This window comes from Thermobia domestica, chromosome 2 (genome assembly GCF_964235325.1).
Source record: "Thermobia domestica chromosome 2, izTheDome1.hap1.1, whole genome shotgun sequence".
In the NCBI taxonomy this organism is placed as follows: Eukaryota; Metazoa; Arthropoda; class Insecta; order Zygentoma; family Lepismatidae; genus Thermobia; species Thermobia domestica.
The window spans coordinates 62657996-62678342 of NC_137455.1; the positions used below are offsets into that span (position 1 = coordinate 62657996).

The 20347-nt window shown below is 35.4% G+C and overlaps 1 protein-coding gene across 1 annotated transcript in view; it reads right to left on the bottom strand.

Moving 5' to 3' along the window:
• Positions 1-1800, bottom strand: part of LOC145679685 (trissin receptor-like) — a 79248-nt gene extending 77448 nt beyond the window's left edge. Inside the window, exon 1 of the mRNA XM_081750260.1 lies at positions 1437-1800. Coding sequence (XP_081606386.1) covers positions 1437-1662 — 226 coding nt within the window. The 5' untranslated portion in view covers positions 1663-1800. The remainder of the gene's footprint in view (positions 1-1436) is intronic.
• Between the last annotated feature and the right edge of the window lie 18547 nt (positions 1801-20347).

Below are 20347 nucleotides of genomic sequence, written 5' to 3' on the forward strand. Positions count from 1 at the left end.
AGTGTGTTATCTGCCATACTATACGAGTCGATTATATTCCAACTCTATTATGTCGTTGATTCCAAAAATCTAAGTAATAGTGTCCATCATCAGCATAAGGGAAGAAGATCAATTGTGACTGGAATATCCTTTCATCACAATATTGATGTATGTCACCGTACTTGAATGTCGAAACATTGTACAGCATCATCAGCAAAACTTCGTCGAAGACATAATATATATTGTAGGGCAGATTAAAAACGGTCGATTAATTATTCGAATGTCGGTTACCGTTTATGTATCCGCTCAACATATAACAATAAACATCGATCACAGAAGTTGACACATCTTGGGTTGGATCTAGGAAAGGTAAAACCTGTGAAATTGTAGAAGCCACTCTTACGTTATCATAATAGTTGAATTCTCTGGCAGATGTAATTGGTGTGAGGAGAAACAGACAATCGAAAGGAAAAGATCGGGAAAGATCCTGTTTTGTTCTCTGACACAAAAGAACTTGAAATCCTGGAGATGATTATGTTTCGTATTCATGGAAACGTTAATTTGATGTCCAGAGAAATAGTTGAACAAAGAAGAAGTTGTTTGATTTTGAAGAGAACAGGAGGTCCAAGTGATAGAGAGGAGAGGAGAGGAGATTTTGAAACTACACTCATACTTCCTGCTAAGGTTTTAATGAGGCTTGAATCTATCATAGGGACCTCGCCATCCTCGTCCCACGATCGCCTAGTATATATATATATATGTTTCACTGCATTATTTGTAACCTAACTTTTTGATCACTCCTCGTGATATTTTCTCTGTGATTTCTCCGTGATTTTACATTCTATTTCAACAACCTGCTGGAATTGAAAGATTACTTCTTTCGTTTAATAAATACGGGACCTAAATGGCTATTACAATTAGAAATAACCCACCATTTTAGATTGAAAACAACTTAATTCCCAAACCTTTGGACTTCTTCCATATTTCCTCTATCTTTTCTCATAAACGGAGTTAGCCTATTGTTTCTGACTTTTGATACTTCCGGTATAATCACTTAAGGGTCTTCACTACCGCTAATTTTAGTGTTTTTCTGTAATATCTTCAAAACAAATAAAAATATTCGCAAAGCAGAAACGTAGTGAACTAAACAATACGATTTTGCATGTGATACCGTTATCACAACTCATCTATTTGCTTTCGATTTGCAACTGTATATAGATTTAGCACTTTTTGCGAGTTCTGTAAATAGATGCATAGCAAAAGCAGATAGGTGAAGGTATCACATGAAAAATCGTATTTTGTAGTCACTACGTTTCTGCTTTTCCAATATTTTTATTTGTTTTGAAGATATTATAGAAAAACTCCAAAATTAGCGGTAGTTTAATTTCTCTGTAGGGAAGACCTTTAACACTTCTGCCTTAACTTTATTACTTTATTTTTATAATAGTGTTACTTACCAAAGAAGCAACAGCAGAATACGATGGAATACAGAGCAATAAAAGTCGCCCTGACGTCTATCCTGTCAAAGATATATTCACCATCACTGTTGTCTTCAGTGGAAGAGTTGCTATAATTGTTATTTTGTCGCGCAATTTCTGCCACACGTAATAACACATCATCATCAGCGGAAGTTTCGTTCATATGTATTCCTTCATAGAACATTATTTTTACGTAAGAATTCATTCTTGTGTCTTTTTTTTACGATTTTATTATGGTAGGAAGCACTTGGTAAAAAAACGAAAAAATGTTATTTACTATATGTGGTACTTAGTAAAATATGAAAAATTGTGCGTCATGATTAAAAATAATACTGAATTCACTTAGCACTTATTTAACATATTCACCTTGGTTTATTATTAGCACTTATGGTTGGTCTTAGCTTCCATACTCTTACGGCGGGATCCATTATAACCCTGGAAATAAAAGATAAAATTTTATTACTTGCTGTAAAGATATATAGAGCACATGTATATACATATATGAAAAGAAATACGCATGAGTAAGTATGAAAAGAAATACGCATGAGTAAGTATGAAAAGAAATACGCATGAGTATGCACTGATAAAAAAATCAAAAGTACAATATATTTGCTTCATTTTTTGCGGGGGAGGGGCGGAGAATGAAGATCTGTTTCAAATTTTAGTATAATAGAAAATTTAAATGAAATATGCTTCAATTTATTTCAGAAACAGTGAAACATATATGTATACCGTAGAACTCATAATTTTCAGGTTAAACATGTGGTTGATGTATGTCAATCTAATTTATATAACGGTTCTTCAATTTTCTATCGGTAGATTCCAATAATGCCTTGAAATAATTTTGTAAGAATATATATAGTTCCTTATTTGATGAAATCTTGATGATTCAATAACTTGTAAGATGGTTTTATCCATTTGATTTTATACATCTATATCTATACCTAACTATATATCTATATATATGTATATACAGGGTGGTAGGTAACTCCATCGACAAACTTTGGGAGGCGATTCCTTATACGAAATGAAAGAAAAACGTTCTAATAAACATGGGCCGAAAAATGACTCCTTTCAGAGTTATGATCCATTGAAAATTCGAAAAATCATTTTTCTAAACTCTCTAACTTAGAAACTATAGGACCTATCCCAAGCGGTTTAAGGAATTATACAGGAACTAGTATGTTCTCTATCTAAATACCCATGTTTTACCATCCTCCGTTATCGGTGAAAGGAACTGTAAAAAGGAAGTTGAAGTATAGGAATACTCCTTTAAGTACTATTTGTGCGTTCGTTTCACTGGTACCGGTGAATTCTGAAACATCGATATTTTATTATTTTCGTATACAAACAAAATTAAATAAACGTTTGAACTTACGAAAGAAGATAATACTGGTTCATTCCAACCAACTAAACAGTCTCTTTCTCCTATTATAAATGACATGACAATTATCAGTAATGGTTAGATCTTGACACTCTAACAAAGTTCTTATTGATATATATATATATATATATATATATATATATATATATATATATATATATATATATATATATATATATATATATATATATATATATATATAAGCGATAATGATTTGCTATGACACATTACTCTGTGAGAGAAAATTTTCTTTCAATTTTCAGCGAAGTAGAAACTGCAGTTTCATTGTTTTATTTACCGAAAAAAGCGATGAAAAATATTATAAAAGGAATTAACTGTAACATGAATTGTAACGTGAACTTACAGTATATTAATCTTCAGCATTATGTGAGGATGAAGAATGCTTATATCTCGACATGTAAACAGTCTGAAAGTGTTAAATTTCTCATTGCCACAACGCGAGGATAATTTTTCACTGGCTACTATGCGAGGTAGAGATGACGAGTTGTTCGTGCTTCATCATATGTCGTGCCGCTGATGTTAATTTATCAATGTTAGTGGTAATTTTGTGAATGAGACAAAACACTCCTGAATTTTCTCTCAGCTTAGGGTAATAGAGAACTCCTTTTTTCGCTATATACAGGGTGCTCCATAATTATGTATATGACGTTTGATTGACTGTAGTATTTGTAATTGTGGACAGAACATTTCGATATAGCAACGCTGTGTAACCTGAGGGTAAGGATAACGAACACTGGACTTCGAACCGTTAGTGTGTGTGCCAATGGAAGAGCGGCTGAAGGAAACATTCCCGAACTGCTACATCGGTCTACGTGAGTCTGTGGGGTGGCCAGCTCGATCTCCCGAATTGACACCACATGACTTTTATAATGGGGTATTTTTAGGATAAAGTGTATCAATATCATATACTCAATTTGACCGAACTGCGAGAAACTATCACAGAAGAGTTCCACAGGATAACAGTACGGGTCTTTCAAGTTGTCTGTGGTAACGTTGCTCTTCGTCTCCAGGCACTTATCGATTTGGATGGTTGCTCTTCGTCTCCAGGCATGTATCGATTTGGATGGTTGCTCTTCGTCTCCAGGCATGTATCGTTTTGGATGGTTGCTCTTCGTCTGCAGGCATGTATTGATTTGGATGGTTGCTCTTCGTCTCCAGGCATGTATCGATTTGGATGGTTGCTCTTCGTCTCCAGGCATGTATCGATTTGGATGGTTGCTCTTCGTCTGCAGGCATGTATCGATTTGAATGGTTGCTCTTCGTCTCCAAGCATGTATCGATTTGAATACATTGGTGGACCATGCCATAGAGAACAGAGATTAAAATTCTCGTAAGGAAAGGTATGAAAGTAACATGGTTATATTCAATTTTATCTTCAAGATATGTTGTTAGTTTCTTTACCGCAGTCTCTGAAACATCATATACATAACTATGGACCACATTGTAGTTAGCGCACACATCTTAAGCGTAGGAGACTGGGTTTGATTTCGGACGAGAGCTCATGTGATTCGAATCCATCATAACAGTCTCATAACAGTCTCGGTGTTGAAAGGGTCTCCTTAACTTGAATCCAACCAACTTATCTTATGTAGCTTATCTTAGAATATTGTTTAATAATTAGCGCCTAATAGACCGTGACTAGTGAGTTTGTGGCACCCAAAACCAGCGATCTGATAAAGTGAGGAAAGTACTAATGTATTGCACTGTGTAACATTAGATAAGCATTTAACTAATCTTCCAATGGTGTACACAAAAGTTCGTCCAAGCTTCAAAATTAGTATAATTTCAGGTGTTTTGAATACATATCTTAATGTGACAAACATTTATTTCTCTCATAATATTTTGTCCAATGGGAGGAGCTATAATCCCGAAACCCTTTGCTTATGCCCTTGTAACCTTCTCGATGCATAAATATGAAATTACAATTATAACACAACTAATTCGTGATAGGATATTGAACTAAATGTTGCCCTTGAAATAACGGGGAGACAACAAATAGAAATAAGCAATCGATACCAACATGAAGGACTGACAGTTCACACTTGTATGATACTCTTTAAAATAGTAGTGCAAAACAAGCGTTTTCATAAATTAATATTTGAGACGGATGCCTTTAGTTTTAACTGAGCAATTTGGTGACGGAACTCAATACCCTCTGACCCCTTCAATTTAAAAATGAAAATGAAATGAAATGTTTAAGTCCCAAGGTTATCCCGACCAGGATAAAAAAGACAGTGATGATGAGAAATGAGTGAAATGAAGAAAGTGGGAGGAAATGGGCAAATCCCGATAAAACCCCCGCACACAGTAAAGCTCACTTGGCGCAAGCGGGAATCGAACCACAGACTCCATGCACTGGAGGTGAACGCTCTACCACCGATTCATCGCAGCCCCCCTTCAATTTAATCGCTGGTGGAAAAGAACGCACTATAAGTAGTATCCTTGGTCATGAGCTTCAGTGAATACTACTGAAATTTCCTTTTTTAAGAATGTACGTTGCACCTTTGAATATTAACAATTAATTTTGGTTATAACATTTACATAACATTTCCATGAATAGAAAGAAAATTTGGAGCATTTGTATTCAGTTCGATACTTTCTGTAAAAGTATAAATTGATAGGGTTACCATATTTGTACTATTCCAAACGGAGACACATTGGTGGGAAGTGACTTTTCCAAAACGGAACACTTTCGTGGGAGGTTTACTTTTACTCTTTCTATTAGTAGAAAATAAGTATCCAGCACAATAGAATTTCTATTTTATTAAGGAGTTCGGTTTACCGACACTGCTTTAAGTATATGAATATATATATATATATATATATATATATATATATATATATATATATATATATATATATATATATATAGAGAGAGAGAGAGAGAGAGAGAGAGAGAGAGAGAGAGAGAGAGAAATAGATATATATAGGATATTTCAAAACAATAGAGACAACGTTTGAGAGGTGATTCGTGACACCAAGATAAGACAAAAAGTGCAGACCATCCTGCGTGCACAAATAGTTCCTTTCGGATTGATAGGCTGCGGAAAACATAAAAAAAGGAAATTCAAAGATCCATAGCTCAAATACTGTGGCACCTACCGTAGTCGGGTCAAGATTTCACTTAAGAACTAATATGTGAGCTATTCAAAATTACATGTTTCAGAATCCTAACGTACTGAACTCCTTCCTTAACTTTTTACTAAATCTATGAAAAATAAAAGTCGACTACAATTTCAAGTTTCGATATTCATATTCGTAGAATCGATTTAGCGATCCTAGAATATATAGGCCTACTATATTTTCTCTTAACCGTTTATTCAAAGGGGAAGTGGCAGGGCCGCGGTGGCTCAGTGATAGAGCGTTCACCTCTGGTATGTGTAGTCACTGGTTCGATCCCAGCTCGCGCCAAGTGAGCTTTGTCGTGGACAAACACCGTGTAAATGGTTTCCTCAGGCTTCTTCCGTTTCCTCCCACTTTCTTCATCTCACTATATCATTCATTTTAATCATCTCAGTCTTCCATAGCTTCAGTGCATAATCGTGGGACTTTAAACTAAATATTTCATTTTTTTTTTCATTCAAATTGAAAGTGTCATAATTCAAACACTTCTGGAGTTATTACAGATCGCCATAGAGGAAAACATCGTAATAGCTAGCAGGAAACTTTTCTTTTGTAATCAATTAAACGTCCCAAAATTATATTTCATCAGTAGTTTAGTCTGTCTGCTATATAGAACGGGAAGTAATACAACCCAACCACTTCCGGTTTTAACGTTGAGGGTTATATAGTGAACACGTTAGAAGATAGGGAGAAGCAGTTTGCTTCTATCAATTAATAGCCCTAAGAATATATCTGTCTCTACTAAGGCCGGGAGTGTCAGAAATCCACCACTTCCGATTTTAACATCGATCGCTATAGGATAAGAACGGCCATAAGTGGCGAGAAGGGGCTTTCTGTAAGTAAATAAGCGTCCCAACAATATATTCCTCTTCAATTTAATATCTCTAGTAAAGTCAAAAGTAACAGAAATCATCTACTTCCGGTTTTAACGTTGTTCCTTAGAGAGTGAAGACCGAACAAGATAGAGAGAAGCAGTATTCAGCAAATTGATTAAGTATCCTAAGAATATATTTCATCCCTACTCTAATCTCTCTACTAAAACCGAAAATGTTATAAATATACAAGCATTTTCAGTTTCGACAGTAATTGAGAAAACATCCCATCAAAAGAAAAAAAAATCACTCGATGTATAGAATATCTGACATTTTCACTTGTTCCTGTTGGATATATCGTAGTTAGGAAAGTAACACATATATTAAATCCAAAGATTATATTATGTGAACTGAATATATGTGCTCTCTGCTAGTATTCTAGCTTATAATACATGAATATTACGTATCCTATGTAATTGTAAATATAAAAGTATGCAATAAAATGTTTTAGAATGCTGTAATGAAAATAGGACATAAAAAGGAGAGCGAATGAAAAGATTGCCACGAGTAAAAACCAGGAGAAATTGTAAACCGACGGGGCACTGGGCCTAGAACAATCGCTCCAAGTCTGTCAATATTAAAACCACATGCTAATCTTGTAAATGGATAAATTAAGCCAGTTTTTTTTTTTTCGTCTTGAAGACAAGGCAAATGAAAGTTTTCGTTGAATTAAGCTATAGATAAAGTTGGTAGTATCGGCCTAGAGCTACAATAGAAACTATATTGGTTAGAGCATACATAAAAAAAATAGTAAGGCACTGAATATTTAGAACGTTTCGAGAAATACGCCAATCAATGAACGGGTCAAAAAAGATTTTCCTTGGTTGTTCGTAAACTAGGTATCATTACGTGTTGCCCTTTTACACACACACACACACACACACACAAAAAAAACTGATTTGATGTCAACTGTAGAGTTTGGATGGTTGAAAGTTAAACAGAAGACTAGTTTTCAGCAGCTAATGGACACGTTGACTCAATTACAGAGTGCTCGCAGCTATATGAGGGATTCATGACTTGATCCTGGACATCTGGTTCATGGGTTCCCTGGTTCCATCCCCGGCTAATTAAGTCTCTGGTGGATAATATCGTGTCCGTGGGCTTTCTAGGGGTACTTCCGTTTCCTTCCAAATTATCATTCCACCAATTCTTCCATCATCATTCAGTTGGCTTAATCACTTGTCTTCCGTAGCCTAAAAGTATGATGATGAAACTTTAAATTGAAAGAACATTTTCTATCCCACACCATGTGTGTTTGTGCTACATAACTCTGTATTCTTGGTTTTCTCGGAGTGTCCCGTTTCCTCCCACGCTCTCGTTCCATCATCTCTTTCATTAATCATTGATTTTTATTAATCGTCCGCCTTCTTTATGTTACATGGCATAAGTATTGGACGTAAGCAGGGGTCAAAGTGTGTGGAACGCGGGGTATGCCGTTCCCCACCTCGAAAATATATCTACGGCGTCTTCCAGTTCCTAAAAAGTTGCAATGGGTAAAGATAGGCAGGGGGAACGCAGTGACGTCATGTCGCTACCTACCGTCCTCCCCACCTTTACAGATCCACTTTTATCCCTGGATGTAAGCCCAGAAATTCATTTCAATTTATTTATTTATTTATTTATTTATTTATTTATTTATTTATTGTAACTATTGCCTCTGTACACTGTACAAGGGAGTGGGGGATTTTTTTCCTACGCACTGACTGCCATGTAAATTGTGTTTAAGTCACAATAATTTCGAACCACGAACACAGAAGGCGCATTCCTCGAACGACATTAAGAGAAGAAACACTTTAAATACCATTTTCATTATATAAAACACGATAACATTTTTTATTGACCTTTAAGATGACAGGAACTAAAACAAACAAATCACGTTTAAAGCGTCTATACTCGAAATGAGATTAGAAAATGTGCCAGTTTTACTTTAACATCTCATTAGAACATATGGCTAACACACCGGCATTTTGTTCCTTGGAAATTTTTCAAAAAACCGGTTTCGGTTTTTTCACCGAAACCGGTTATCGGTTTTCTCCAAAACCGGATCGGTTTTTCACATGGTCCGGTTTCGGTTTTCTTCAAAACCGATTCCGGTTTTTTTTTCAAAATTTGTTCTATTTCTGACCAGATTGGTGTTTCGTTGTTCTCCGGAAACCGAATCCATTTCCACAGAAATAGTTTTGTGTGTTTTCGAAAAGTTTTCACCGAAATCAGTTTCGGTGAAAACCGAACCGGTTTTGGAGAAAACCGAAACCGGTTTTGGAGAAAACCGAAATGTCGGTTTTTCGGGTTTCGGTTTTTATAAAAACCGGTTTTGCCCATCCCTAGTTCAAACCCAGCCCAAGAAAGTTATTTTTTTTTTTTTAATTTTTATAACACTTTTTTCATTAAAATAAGATGAAAATAATACTCAAAAAAGTTATTTACTTACGTTACGAAACATAGGTAAATGCGCGTCAGTGAACGAAGGGGTTAGAAGCTCCAGAGGGCTTGTTAAGTTTTAACTTGACCCTCATGATAAATCGATGTAAATTTAACCTCAGCTGCTTCCTTCTGACCAACTTAAAACAGCTGGCTAGAGTAGCGCGCGAATTACTTCTCCGGTAGTATCGTAAACTAATGGGGCAGTATAAACTAAACATTAACCAATAAGCAGATTCGATGATCTGACAGATCTCTCAAAATGTTAAATAAATATTATTCATATTCTTTTATTATTATCAAGTGTTTTGAAAGGAAAAGTTATCGCTGTTATAAGAATAAAAGTTATTTTTTGATATAATCTTAATCAATTGCTCTAAAATGGAACAAATTCCAATAAAACCTCGAATTTAAATGCTTTTACTAGGCCTCTATAGAGTACTCAATTCCACACTAAATTATCTGCAATCTTGTAGAAATGAAATGAAATTAAATCTTTAAGTTTTACGTCCCACGGTTATGCCGGAAAGGGTAAAGGAGACAGTGATGATGAGAATTGAATGAAATGATGAAATGAAGAAAATGAGGGGAAATCTGGAGAACCTCGAAAAACTCACCCACATGGTGTTTGTCCACCACAAAGCTCACTTGGCTTGAGCTGAGATCGAATTAAGGACCTCGCATGCACCAGAGGTGAACGCTCAACTACTGAGCCACTGCGGCCCCTGCAAACTTCTAGAAATTAATAATTTTTCAAATGAATTGATATCTATACTTAAAGATCAGGTTAATTTCATGCACAAAGTATAGTACGACTAATACAGACCTGCATTTTGATAGTTATTGATCAATTTCAGATACAGTTCAGTGATGATATCCATAGTTACTCGTAATTCTTTAGTTACTAACGTTGTTTAAGAAAAACTTCAATTTTTGCTAACACACACACACACACATAGAATTCTGAGATATTCATTATGCCACGTGCTACATATTAGTATAAAATTTGTGTTGTAGCCATGGTGACATATTCGAAGAGATGTTCACTTATTTACTCCATTTTTATCCTGGGAGGGGCAGGACTTATTCTCAAGTCGTGTTCCTATCATTTAATGTATCAAAAGATTCAGCTAGACTCTGTCAGATGAATATCTGGAAAAATCTGGGATAAAGAAAGCTGGGCCGTCGTCTTGACTACATCACTTCCTCTTACTTAGTTGATGGTGTTGTTATGGGATGATGTTGTTATGTGTACACGAACCGCCCACATTGAGCTGTACTGAATGGCTTACTTTCACTTTCGTTTTACATACTGTAGTATTGTGTGGTTGTCGTAACATTAAATGTTATTGAAAAAGATACCTACAATTTCTAATTCTAAATGGTTAACTACATTAGCACTACCTAGTGCTATTAAAAATCGTATTCTTTATTCGAATAATATACAGTATTTTTCAAATATTCGGTAGAGGCCGCGATGACTCAGTGGTAGACCGTTTACCTCTGCTGTGTGGGGTTCCTAGTTCCATCACAGCTCTCACCTAATGAACTTTGTGGTAGACAAACACCGTATGCGTTGTTTTTTCGGATTTTTCCATTTCATCCCACTTTATTCATTCACCATTGCATTCAATTCTCATCACCACCGTCTCTAGCCTATCCGGCATTAGCGTGGTACGTAAAACTAGAAGAGTTCATTTCAATTCAATATTTGTTATGCGAATATTAGAATAAAATTCGTTAATAGAAATTACTCTATTAACGTTAACAAAAGGTACTCAAATAGCGAATATTTTTTAGAATAGTTATTCAAATACTTAAATATTGAAATATTCCATTAACAGTAAATATATTATTCGCATTAATGTTTGAATAACGGATTTGTAATAACTTCATACTTTACTTCCACCGTCCGACAACTAAGTTATGGGACTGATTTTATTGTGGCGAAACCGTGAACGCAATCCGTAAACCAATATACTGCATTAGAAAGAGTAATCCATTTTCAACAATCTGGCAACACCGTATTGTCGCACGCAAAGCACGACGAGAAATACGGCATCATTAGCAGCAGTCACTGAAAGGGAGAGCAGGTCAAAGATCCCACAGCCAAAACTCCCACACTCAGAAAATGTCAAAACGCCCACATAAATGGTCATAAGCCCCACACAAATGGACAAATCTTCCAAATGCATGAACGGTCATAACTCCCACACAAATGAACAAAATTCCCACACATACCAACGGTCACAATCCTCACATAAATGGACAAAACTCCCACACAAACAGACAAACCTCCCACATGCAGAAATTGTCACAACCGTCACAAAAATAGACAAAAGCTCCACACAATCAGACAAATCCCCCCCCCACTTTGAAATGATCCTGGTTCCATGTCTTTTATGTTTCACACGCTTAAAATAATAAAAAAAAGTACAAAAAACGCTTATGATCCAAAGTGGACAAAGTGATAGGTGGAACAATCCCTTGGACTTTGGACCATAAGCGTTTTTGGACGACTTTTTATTATTTTCAGCATGTTAAACTTACAAGACGTGCAACCAGGATCATTTCAAAGTGTGGGAGATTTGTCTGATTGTGTGGGAGTTTTGGCCATTTGTGTGGCGGTTGAGACAATTTCTGCGTGTGGGAGTTTTGTTCATTTGTGTGGGAATTTTGTCCATTTATGTGGGAGTTGTGACCGATTCTGTGAGCGTTTTGACATTTCTTGAGTGTAGGGGTTTTGGATGTGGGATTATGACCGTTCGTGCATTCGGGAGATTTATCCGTTTGTGTGGGAGTTATGACCGATTGTGTTTGCGTTTTGACATTTCTTGAGTGTGGGAGTTTTGACCGTTCGTGCATTTGGGAGATTTGTCCATTTCTGTGAGAATTATGACTGATTTTGTGGGCGTTTTGACATTTCTTGAGTGTGGGAGTTTTGGCTGTGCTAGTTTCGACCTAGACTCCATCACACTAGCAGCATGGACTAGAAAGCGAATATCAAATTCTGCGTTAAATTGGGGAAAAATTCCACAAACACTGTTGATTTGATTCGGAACACGTATGGGATGTCTGTATGTGGATTTAGAGATACGCAGAAACTTTAGCTTCAGAAGTCCAAAGTGAAAATAATGCTCCTGTATTTCTACGACAGTCATTCGTCATGAATTGGTATCAGATCACACAGTGTGACCAGCTTTAATTAAAAGTTTTGGAACGATTTATGAAGAGAATTCGTCGTGTTTGGTCTGAATATTCATCCCTAGATGAATGGTTCCTTATCCATGACAATGCACCAGCTCTCGGGCAGTACTTGTTCTGGAATATTTGAGCGAAAAACGAGTGTGTGTCCTGCAATACCCTTTATTCTCCACATATGTTCCTCTGCGACTATTTTCTATTCCCTAAATTGAAGTTGCCATTAAAAGAACGACTTTGTGAGAATGTTGAAGACATGCAAGCAGCTTTAACAATGATATTACAGGACATACTACAAACTGAGTTGCAGAGGTCATTTTACTTCTTGTGGGATCATGCCACTCGCTATATTGAGGCAGGAAGGATGCACTTTAAATAATAAATGGGTATTTTTACATTAGGTTTGTTGGTTTGGTCACAACAAAATCTGTCTGATTACTTAAATGTTGGATGGTGTATATTTTCACTTTAGCTTAATTAAACAAAAGATTAGTCAGTGTTCTTATGATACACAAATATTGTAAAAAACTGGACCTACTATTAACATGGGATTCGAAAACGACCAAGGTTTAAATCGAGTGCAGTAGGTACACTTTGAAAAATTCGTTCTCCAGACAACGGTATATTGTACAAATATACGTTATCCTCTTGCTTACTACAGAAATCAGTACGGAGCAACGTTATCCGTATGCTACATAGGCACTGCCCTTAGATGTTACATCATGCCGCTGAAGGATGTCTGACATCTAACAGTTTTCCGTATATCACATGCATATACTTATGTTACCTTCGTCACCTATATGTTATATAAGTCCATTTGTATGAGAGATCCTGACCGCCTGTATTGTTTCATACGGAACGTACGGAGAACTTATACGGAAAGTATTATAAAACATGCGTTTTCAATTATACGTTTGGTGTACGTTAAGTCCAAAAACTACATGATTTACAAATGTAACATGCGATTTTACGTACGCCACATATATTTTTTTCTCGGTGTATATGCGAAAATTATCACGCAAAATTAACTTCCATAGTATAGGCTATTCCCCACCAAAATATCGCGCCTTCAAGAGAGCTGTATGACAAGAGGTACGACGTACGCCACTGACTGCAGCAACACTGTAGAACAGTCAAGCAAGCTTCTTTTACCGAAATTTGAAGACTCAATCCTTGTATATACAAAATAAAGCTCAAAGAGAGTTGCCGTAGAAGAACCATATATGAGAAATTTGAAGTAATTAATTTTTTTGCCTCGCAACTTTCCTAAGTTCTAAAGAGGACAAGAGATTTTAATAAGACTAAACATATCTGATATGTCTTTATGTACTTTAAAAGTGAAGGAAAGAAAATCGGAAAAAAAAAGAGAGAGAAATTTCTGGTAAATTCCAAATAAGTTCATGTCTTCCAAGTTATACGCAAAGTTTAAAGAATCGACATATTAATATTAATAATTCAAGAGAAAGTTAGGAATCTTTTAACTGAAAGTTTTTTTTTCAACTTATTTGTTTTTTGAAATATGATAAAGGTAATCTCGCAAAGGAGATAGATATCCAAAGTTTTGGTGGGAAAGAAAAAGCAAAGAAGGAAGGAAAGAGCGAAAAAGGCATAAAAATAGTCGTAGTTTTGGTGAAAGACCGACCGAAGAGTACTCTAAATAGTGAGGGAAGATAAATGGCACATACAATAAGTACATCACGATAGTTAAAATAAAAGAAAGATAAGTATTTTCAAAGGGAATGGAAGGAAAGTGGATTTTTCACTGATCCCACTAGCTCTCGAATGATATAAAAAGCATGATTTACTGAATTTCAGTTAGTAAAGTAGTTTTGTTAGGAATGCATGGAAAACAATTGACTCTGACCCTTATACATTTCAAATATTATCTAAAATCGTATTTCTCTTTAATTATGGAATTTGTTATTTCTTGGAAGTCTTTGCTATGCTCATTCTTATTTTCTTCAACATCATTATAGAACTTAAAACAAATAACTATATAACAAATTTTAAAATAAACAGCAAAATTTGATGTAATGCTAAATAGCAACGCATTATCTTTTACAATTTTGGTTTGATTTTTCAGTTTAGTATCCCTTTTCAGCAGCGAGGCTCTATGAGACGTGGACTTACATCTTAACGTGGGTTCCGAACCACATGAGCTACCACCAGGCACTGATCCCAGGTCTCCTACGCCAAAAGGCGCGTACATTAACCGCTTAACCACGAATGAGCTTTTCTTATAACTTTTTGAATCGAGTGTAACGACCTTGCGTCGTATGACCCAACCAGCATTTTTGTGTTTGCCTTTCCGTTCCTGTGTTCCAAGATAACTCTAGTAAAATTTGTAGCTTTATATTGAAATCTGATTTGTGCTTTCCTCTTACCGTCCAAAATAACCCTATTCAGTGGTGTATTTAAGATTTTGTCTCGGGGGAGGGGAGCTTTGGACAACACTTGAACAAGCCTTATATTTTTTCTTTTGGGTACTGCAAATGTTAATGAAGTTTTGAATATAACAAATTTATTTCGGAGAGGGGGCTTAAGCCTGATAGCCACCCCCCTAAATAATCCACTGACCTTATTATTTGGAGTTTCAATCCACCAAGACTAAGGAGGGAGGTGGAAACCGGCTGATATTGCTAGTTTGCACATTTTTACAACAAAACCATTTTCTAGATCTCCGTCGTGGATATATGATTAGCTGGAGAACTGTGTTTAATCTCTGGTGAGAACTCATGTTGTTCAGATCCCTCGTCAAGCTGTAGGCTCATGTGTTATATAGCATAGGTGTTGAAAGGGACATAAAACAGCATTTCAACCAACTAAAAAAACCAAATTATTTACTACATGCATAAATTATTCAATTCTAATAGTTGATTATATATATATGGCTAATTCCATTTGTGACTTACACGACAACAGACGTCAGACGGCAATAAATATTATGTATTACAAAAATTATAAGATATTTTCATGGGCAAGTTTTAGGTTATAAATAAGGGTCAATAAGTCCTTCATTCATTTTTATTTGCAGTATTTAAATATGTGAACAAAATGGCTGAAACAAGTCTCTAAATATATATGTGACTTACACGACAGTAGGAGACATGGTGTTTTGAGTAACGGTTAACTATATGAAAATTCTGTTCTTCTATTGCTGCAAGGAAACTAAAACTTTTTACATTTATTAAGTAGATACCAAGCTACAAGACCAAAGGAAAATTATTATATTTTCTGCATTTATTTTAAAATATATGCCACGAATATAACGTGACGTACACGACATAAATTTGTGACTTACACGACAAGTCTAACATCATGTCTTCGTTTAATTACACTTTCAAAATCTATTGGCGGATAGAGTGGCACTAATGATTTAGAGAGATGAAAGGAAGTTAACAGACAAAACAAGAAGTTAACAGTTCTTTTATTGGAGCAAAATTTGTCTAATTCTAATTTATGTCTGTGATCGACGTCTGTTAAATGCAACATAGGCCTAATCTTTCTGTTGCGGCCAATAAAATTCTTTATCTTGATGGTAATGGCGAAGAAATGTTACATATAGTTGTTCTGATTCTTTTCTCCACATATATAGAATATGTATGTGTAAAACTTTCGAGAAAATAAGTTTACTACGAAATTTATCTGACAAATATTTAATAGTTCTTTTTTCGGCGAAGGGTAATAATACCCTGTCTCCAGTAGAGTATTTCCATCACTTCTTCGCTGCGTTTATTCCTTTCACATGCTCCAATGAACAGTTCTGGAATGAAATCGAACTTCCTTCTTGGTGAAGAAATATCTTAGATGAGACATTCAATAGTATACGCTAAAACACAATGAAAGTAGTGCTGCTTTCGTGTTTTTGAAATATTACATATTTCTTTCTTATGATGTTTCCATTGGCGCATCAACTCAAATTTTTGAAGTAATACTCTTTACTACAGTATATTACATTAATGTTCGGACATAACTTGCGTGCTCTCTCAATAAATTATAAAGCAGATTGAGTATCAATTTGTCTTTGAGAGCCTTTTCCATAGTTCGTAGCCGAAAAATGCCAAGACATTTCAACTTTCTGCAATGTTATTGAACAAAGTGAATAATGTAGTGGACCATCATCTGACTGATAATTCACATTGTAGATCGGAAAACCCGGATGACGCCCTTCAAAATCTTCCATAAGTGTAGACTTGAAACAAGCAAATGGAAACATATCTTGATGCATACAGTCAGATATAATTACGCACGAATCATGTTATATGGTTTCCTTTTCTTCAGGAAAATATATTATTGCAGTTTACATAGTACAACTGTGTAATATCCAGTGACCGGTTTGTATCTTTTCTTGGTACATAAAACAGTAATTTCCACTAAAAATCCATTTGATGTAATATCATTCTTTTCAACTTCTCTATCTATTTTCCCTTCCATTCAGCTTCTGAACTAGGCATATCTGAAAATTCAATAGAAAATACAAGTGTCACACATCTAACATGTCCTAATTTCATAATCTTAAAGTAAACTTCGTTGTGACTTACATATTTTCCTTTGAGTAAGTATGTTTTTTTACCAAGGAAGCGTGACAGAGTAGTAGCGTGTTAGATTTGGCTCGGTAGATTGCAGGTTTAAAACATATAGCTGGCAATCCTGACTGAGGTGTCCCTCATTCACACCAGGCCTGGAGTTGAAATCGGTTCATAGTAAGGGCATGACTTAACCTTCTCTCCAGCTTCAAAAATGTTAAGCCCAAATTTCGAACAAAATTAAATTTCATGAACATAGAAATTTTGGTAATGGGCAAAGACATAAAAGTGTTTCGTTACAAAAAATATATATATAAAATAGAAACTCACTCATTTTTATACAATAATAACTAGTAACTCACCACCTTGTCATAACTTCATAATTGGTTTGAAGAACTTTTGTTAAATATGGGAAATAGCACAACACTATCTGTTTATCTAATCGTTTCGTAAGAATTTAAACAAAGTGTGATCTATGCAGGGTCTTTTTAGCATTGTATTAAGAGATTGACTAACGTGTGATGAAAATTTCTGTATTTAAAAAAAAACATGCTAGTGAAGTTAACAAGATTTATATTGAGAAAAGCCAGCTAGGGCGTTTTCGAAGGATTGACCCAACTCTTTAAGAGAAACGAAGATAAAAGACTTATGTTTTATATTCTGTTTGGACAATTCAGTGGGAAAAGTCGTGACTGGCCTTTTTCGCATATAAATCTTTGTTGACCTTACTAATGTGTTTCTAAAAGTACGGAAGTTAACACCTCGCTTTATAAACTGCTAAAAATGACTCATAGGATCCAGTAAGTTAGCAATTGGACATAGATGGATCTATTCCTAAGTAGCCAACAACGAGTTTGTTTTGTCGAAACTATAACCTCTAGTTCAACTTTTTCCATTAACAAGAAATAAATAAAGACAAAAAAGAAAGAATCTAAAATAAAGGAAGGAAACCTACTGACGCCACTCAAGACAAATCATGGAGTTAAAAAAAAGACGAAGAAAATCAACAGAACAGATTTGCAAATCTGGAGTCTTCTTTTTTTTTAATAATTCTTTCTTGATCTCAAAATACACACAAAGCCCCTAATCTTCGCAAACAACAAGACATATCTACAAAATATGATGGATTACATTAATTTGAAGAGCAAACAAGCCGAGCTGAAAATTAATATGGAAGAAAAGATGAAAAGAATGTTCAACAATTTCACAAGAAGATCAACGTTTGAAATCTGTATACTAATTTAGTAGAAGCGAATACCCACGTCTATTTGGGAGAGAATCTATTAATGAATGGAGGCACAATAGAACAAACTAACAGATCCATTAAACTAGACTGAAGGACGCTAGCCAGTAACAGCTTCATATTAAAAAGTTAAAAAAAAAGCATTAGGTTTGCTTCTTACATTTATGTTCGGTTGATTAAATTATGACGGATTCTTACTGAAAATTTATATAATTTTTAAAAATCAGTGTCATAGGAATGTGCACGGAAACGGAGAACCACAAGAAAGCCTATAGACTTGATGTAAGCAGTTTTCCACTGAGTACCGTGCCGCATAAAAACGTGCTTTATGCGGAACGTTAATCCCCTCGACGTAACTAGCACCCTACGTCCTTATGTTCTGTTATTTACACTTCATTTCATCATTTACATTACATGTCATGTTAAAACCTTCTTATGTACGTGTAAATAAAAATGCAATAAATAAATAAATAAAATCCTGATACCATCTCCAAATAGACCTACAAGTAAATTAATGCTCATGGCCCCAACGAAGGCGTTACCTTCTGCGGCCTGTCCATCTTCGAATGGGAATAAAACTGCATTTTAAAAAAGCCAGACCTGCAGATGCGAATAGCCTTACGAAAACAGCATGAGGCCTGATGAAATTTTACGAATACTTCAGGATTCGAATGAACATGACTCGAGATACATGAGGAAGAATCTTCTCACAGACAACAGCAGTGGTTGGAATGCTGAAATTTCTTCTTTAGACGAAAATGAAGAAACTGATACAGAAGACACTGTAAGTTGGTAATCAAATATCTTTGTCGGATAACAAACTAAACACATAAACACCTATTAACAACAGGCATATTATTAACCAACTGTTACAAAACAAGAACAATTACTAAACAAAGATCTATATATATATCACAGATCATTGATTATGTGCAAAATTAACACAAAATGCGGGAATGTATAATTTCAGTTAATGTACAGCAGTGCCGCAGCCAAAGGAGGTGCGAACAGGGTGAAGAATCCCCTTCATCCTCGGAGGCCAATTACCATTCAGACAAAATATACTTGTTTTCATAAGATTCCAATGTTATAACAACTTCGTTCCCTCCCATTCAAAGGTATTGGTTATCCTAGTGGTGTACATACAGTGTGTATCATACGTGTACCACATAGATGCTGACCTATGTACATTGGCCTTTTTTTCACTATTAGGTACACTTGCAAACAAAATGAAAACAATATATGTTGTTAGGGACCCTCTCAAGACAAAATTGGAAAAAAAATTGTGGGTGTCCAGTTAGTCCTCTACTAAACATTTTTTTTAATTTAAAAAAAAAATGACCAATCTTCAACCCCCAAAAATTTCAAAAAAATATTTTCCGACTTTTCTCTTGTTGGGAACACCTAACATCTTTTTTCATGCAAATCAGTTCAACCGTTCATGAGAAAAAAAAATCAATTTTCCTTCCGCCCTCCTAACACCTCTCCAAAAGCGCTTGGAGGTCTGAAACTTTTGGAAACTGAGTTTCTCATAAATGTTAATCGATACTGTAAATTTGGTGCAGATATGCTTGGGGGCAGTTTTCACATGCCTTGTTCCGCTAGGGCCTTTTGGCTGCTTGCAGACGTAAAACCAAGGTATGTACTAAATGGTATTCCGTACCTGGAAAAGGACCTGAAGACCTATAAGTAGGCGAATATATTGCTGTCAAATTGATGGATCCTTTTCTCAAAAAAACTAAACGTTAGTTGCGATATCCTTTTTACATGTAGAAAATTAAAAAGAAATAGACAACCTTGGTTGGGACCATGCGTCCAAATAGATGAGAACTTCCCAAAGTGTGTTTGAATCAGAAACAAAAGGATATATTCACTACATACGTACATAAAGATCAGTCAGGAAATACACTCACAGTATACACGTGTAAATATGAGAAAAGCGTTGCTCTTTTGAGTTCATTACACTGCTCTAACTCTCTGTCAATTTCAACACGTAGGAAGAGAAAACCAGAGATCTTTTATAATAAAACGAAATATGGTGTCGATGTGATCGACCAAATGGCAAAGAAATATACAGTAAAATCTCTGAGTAGCCGGTA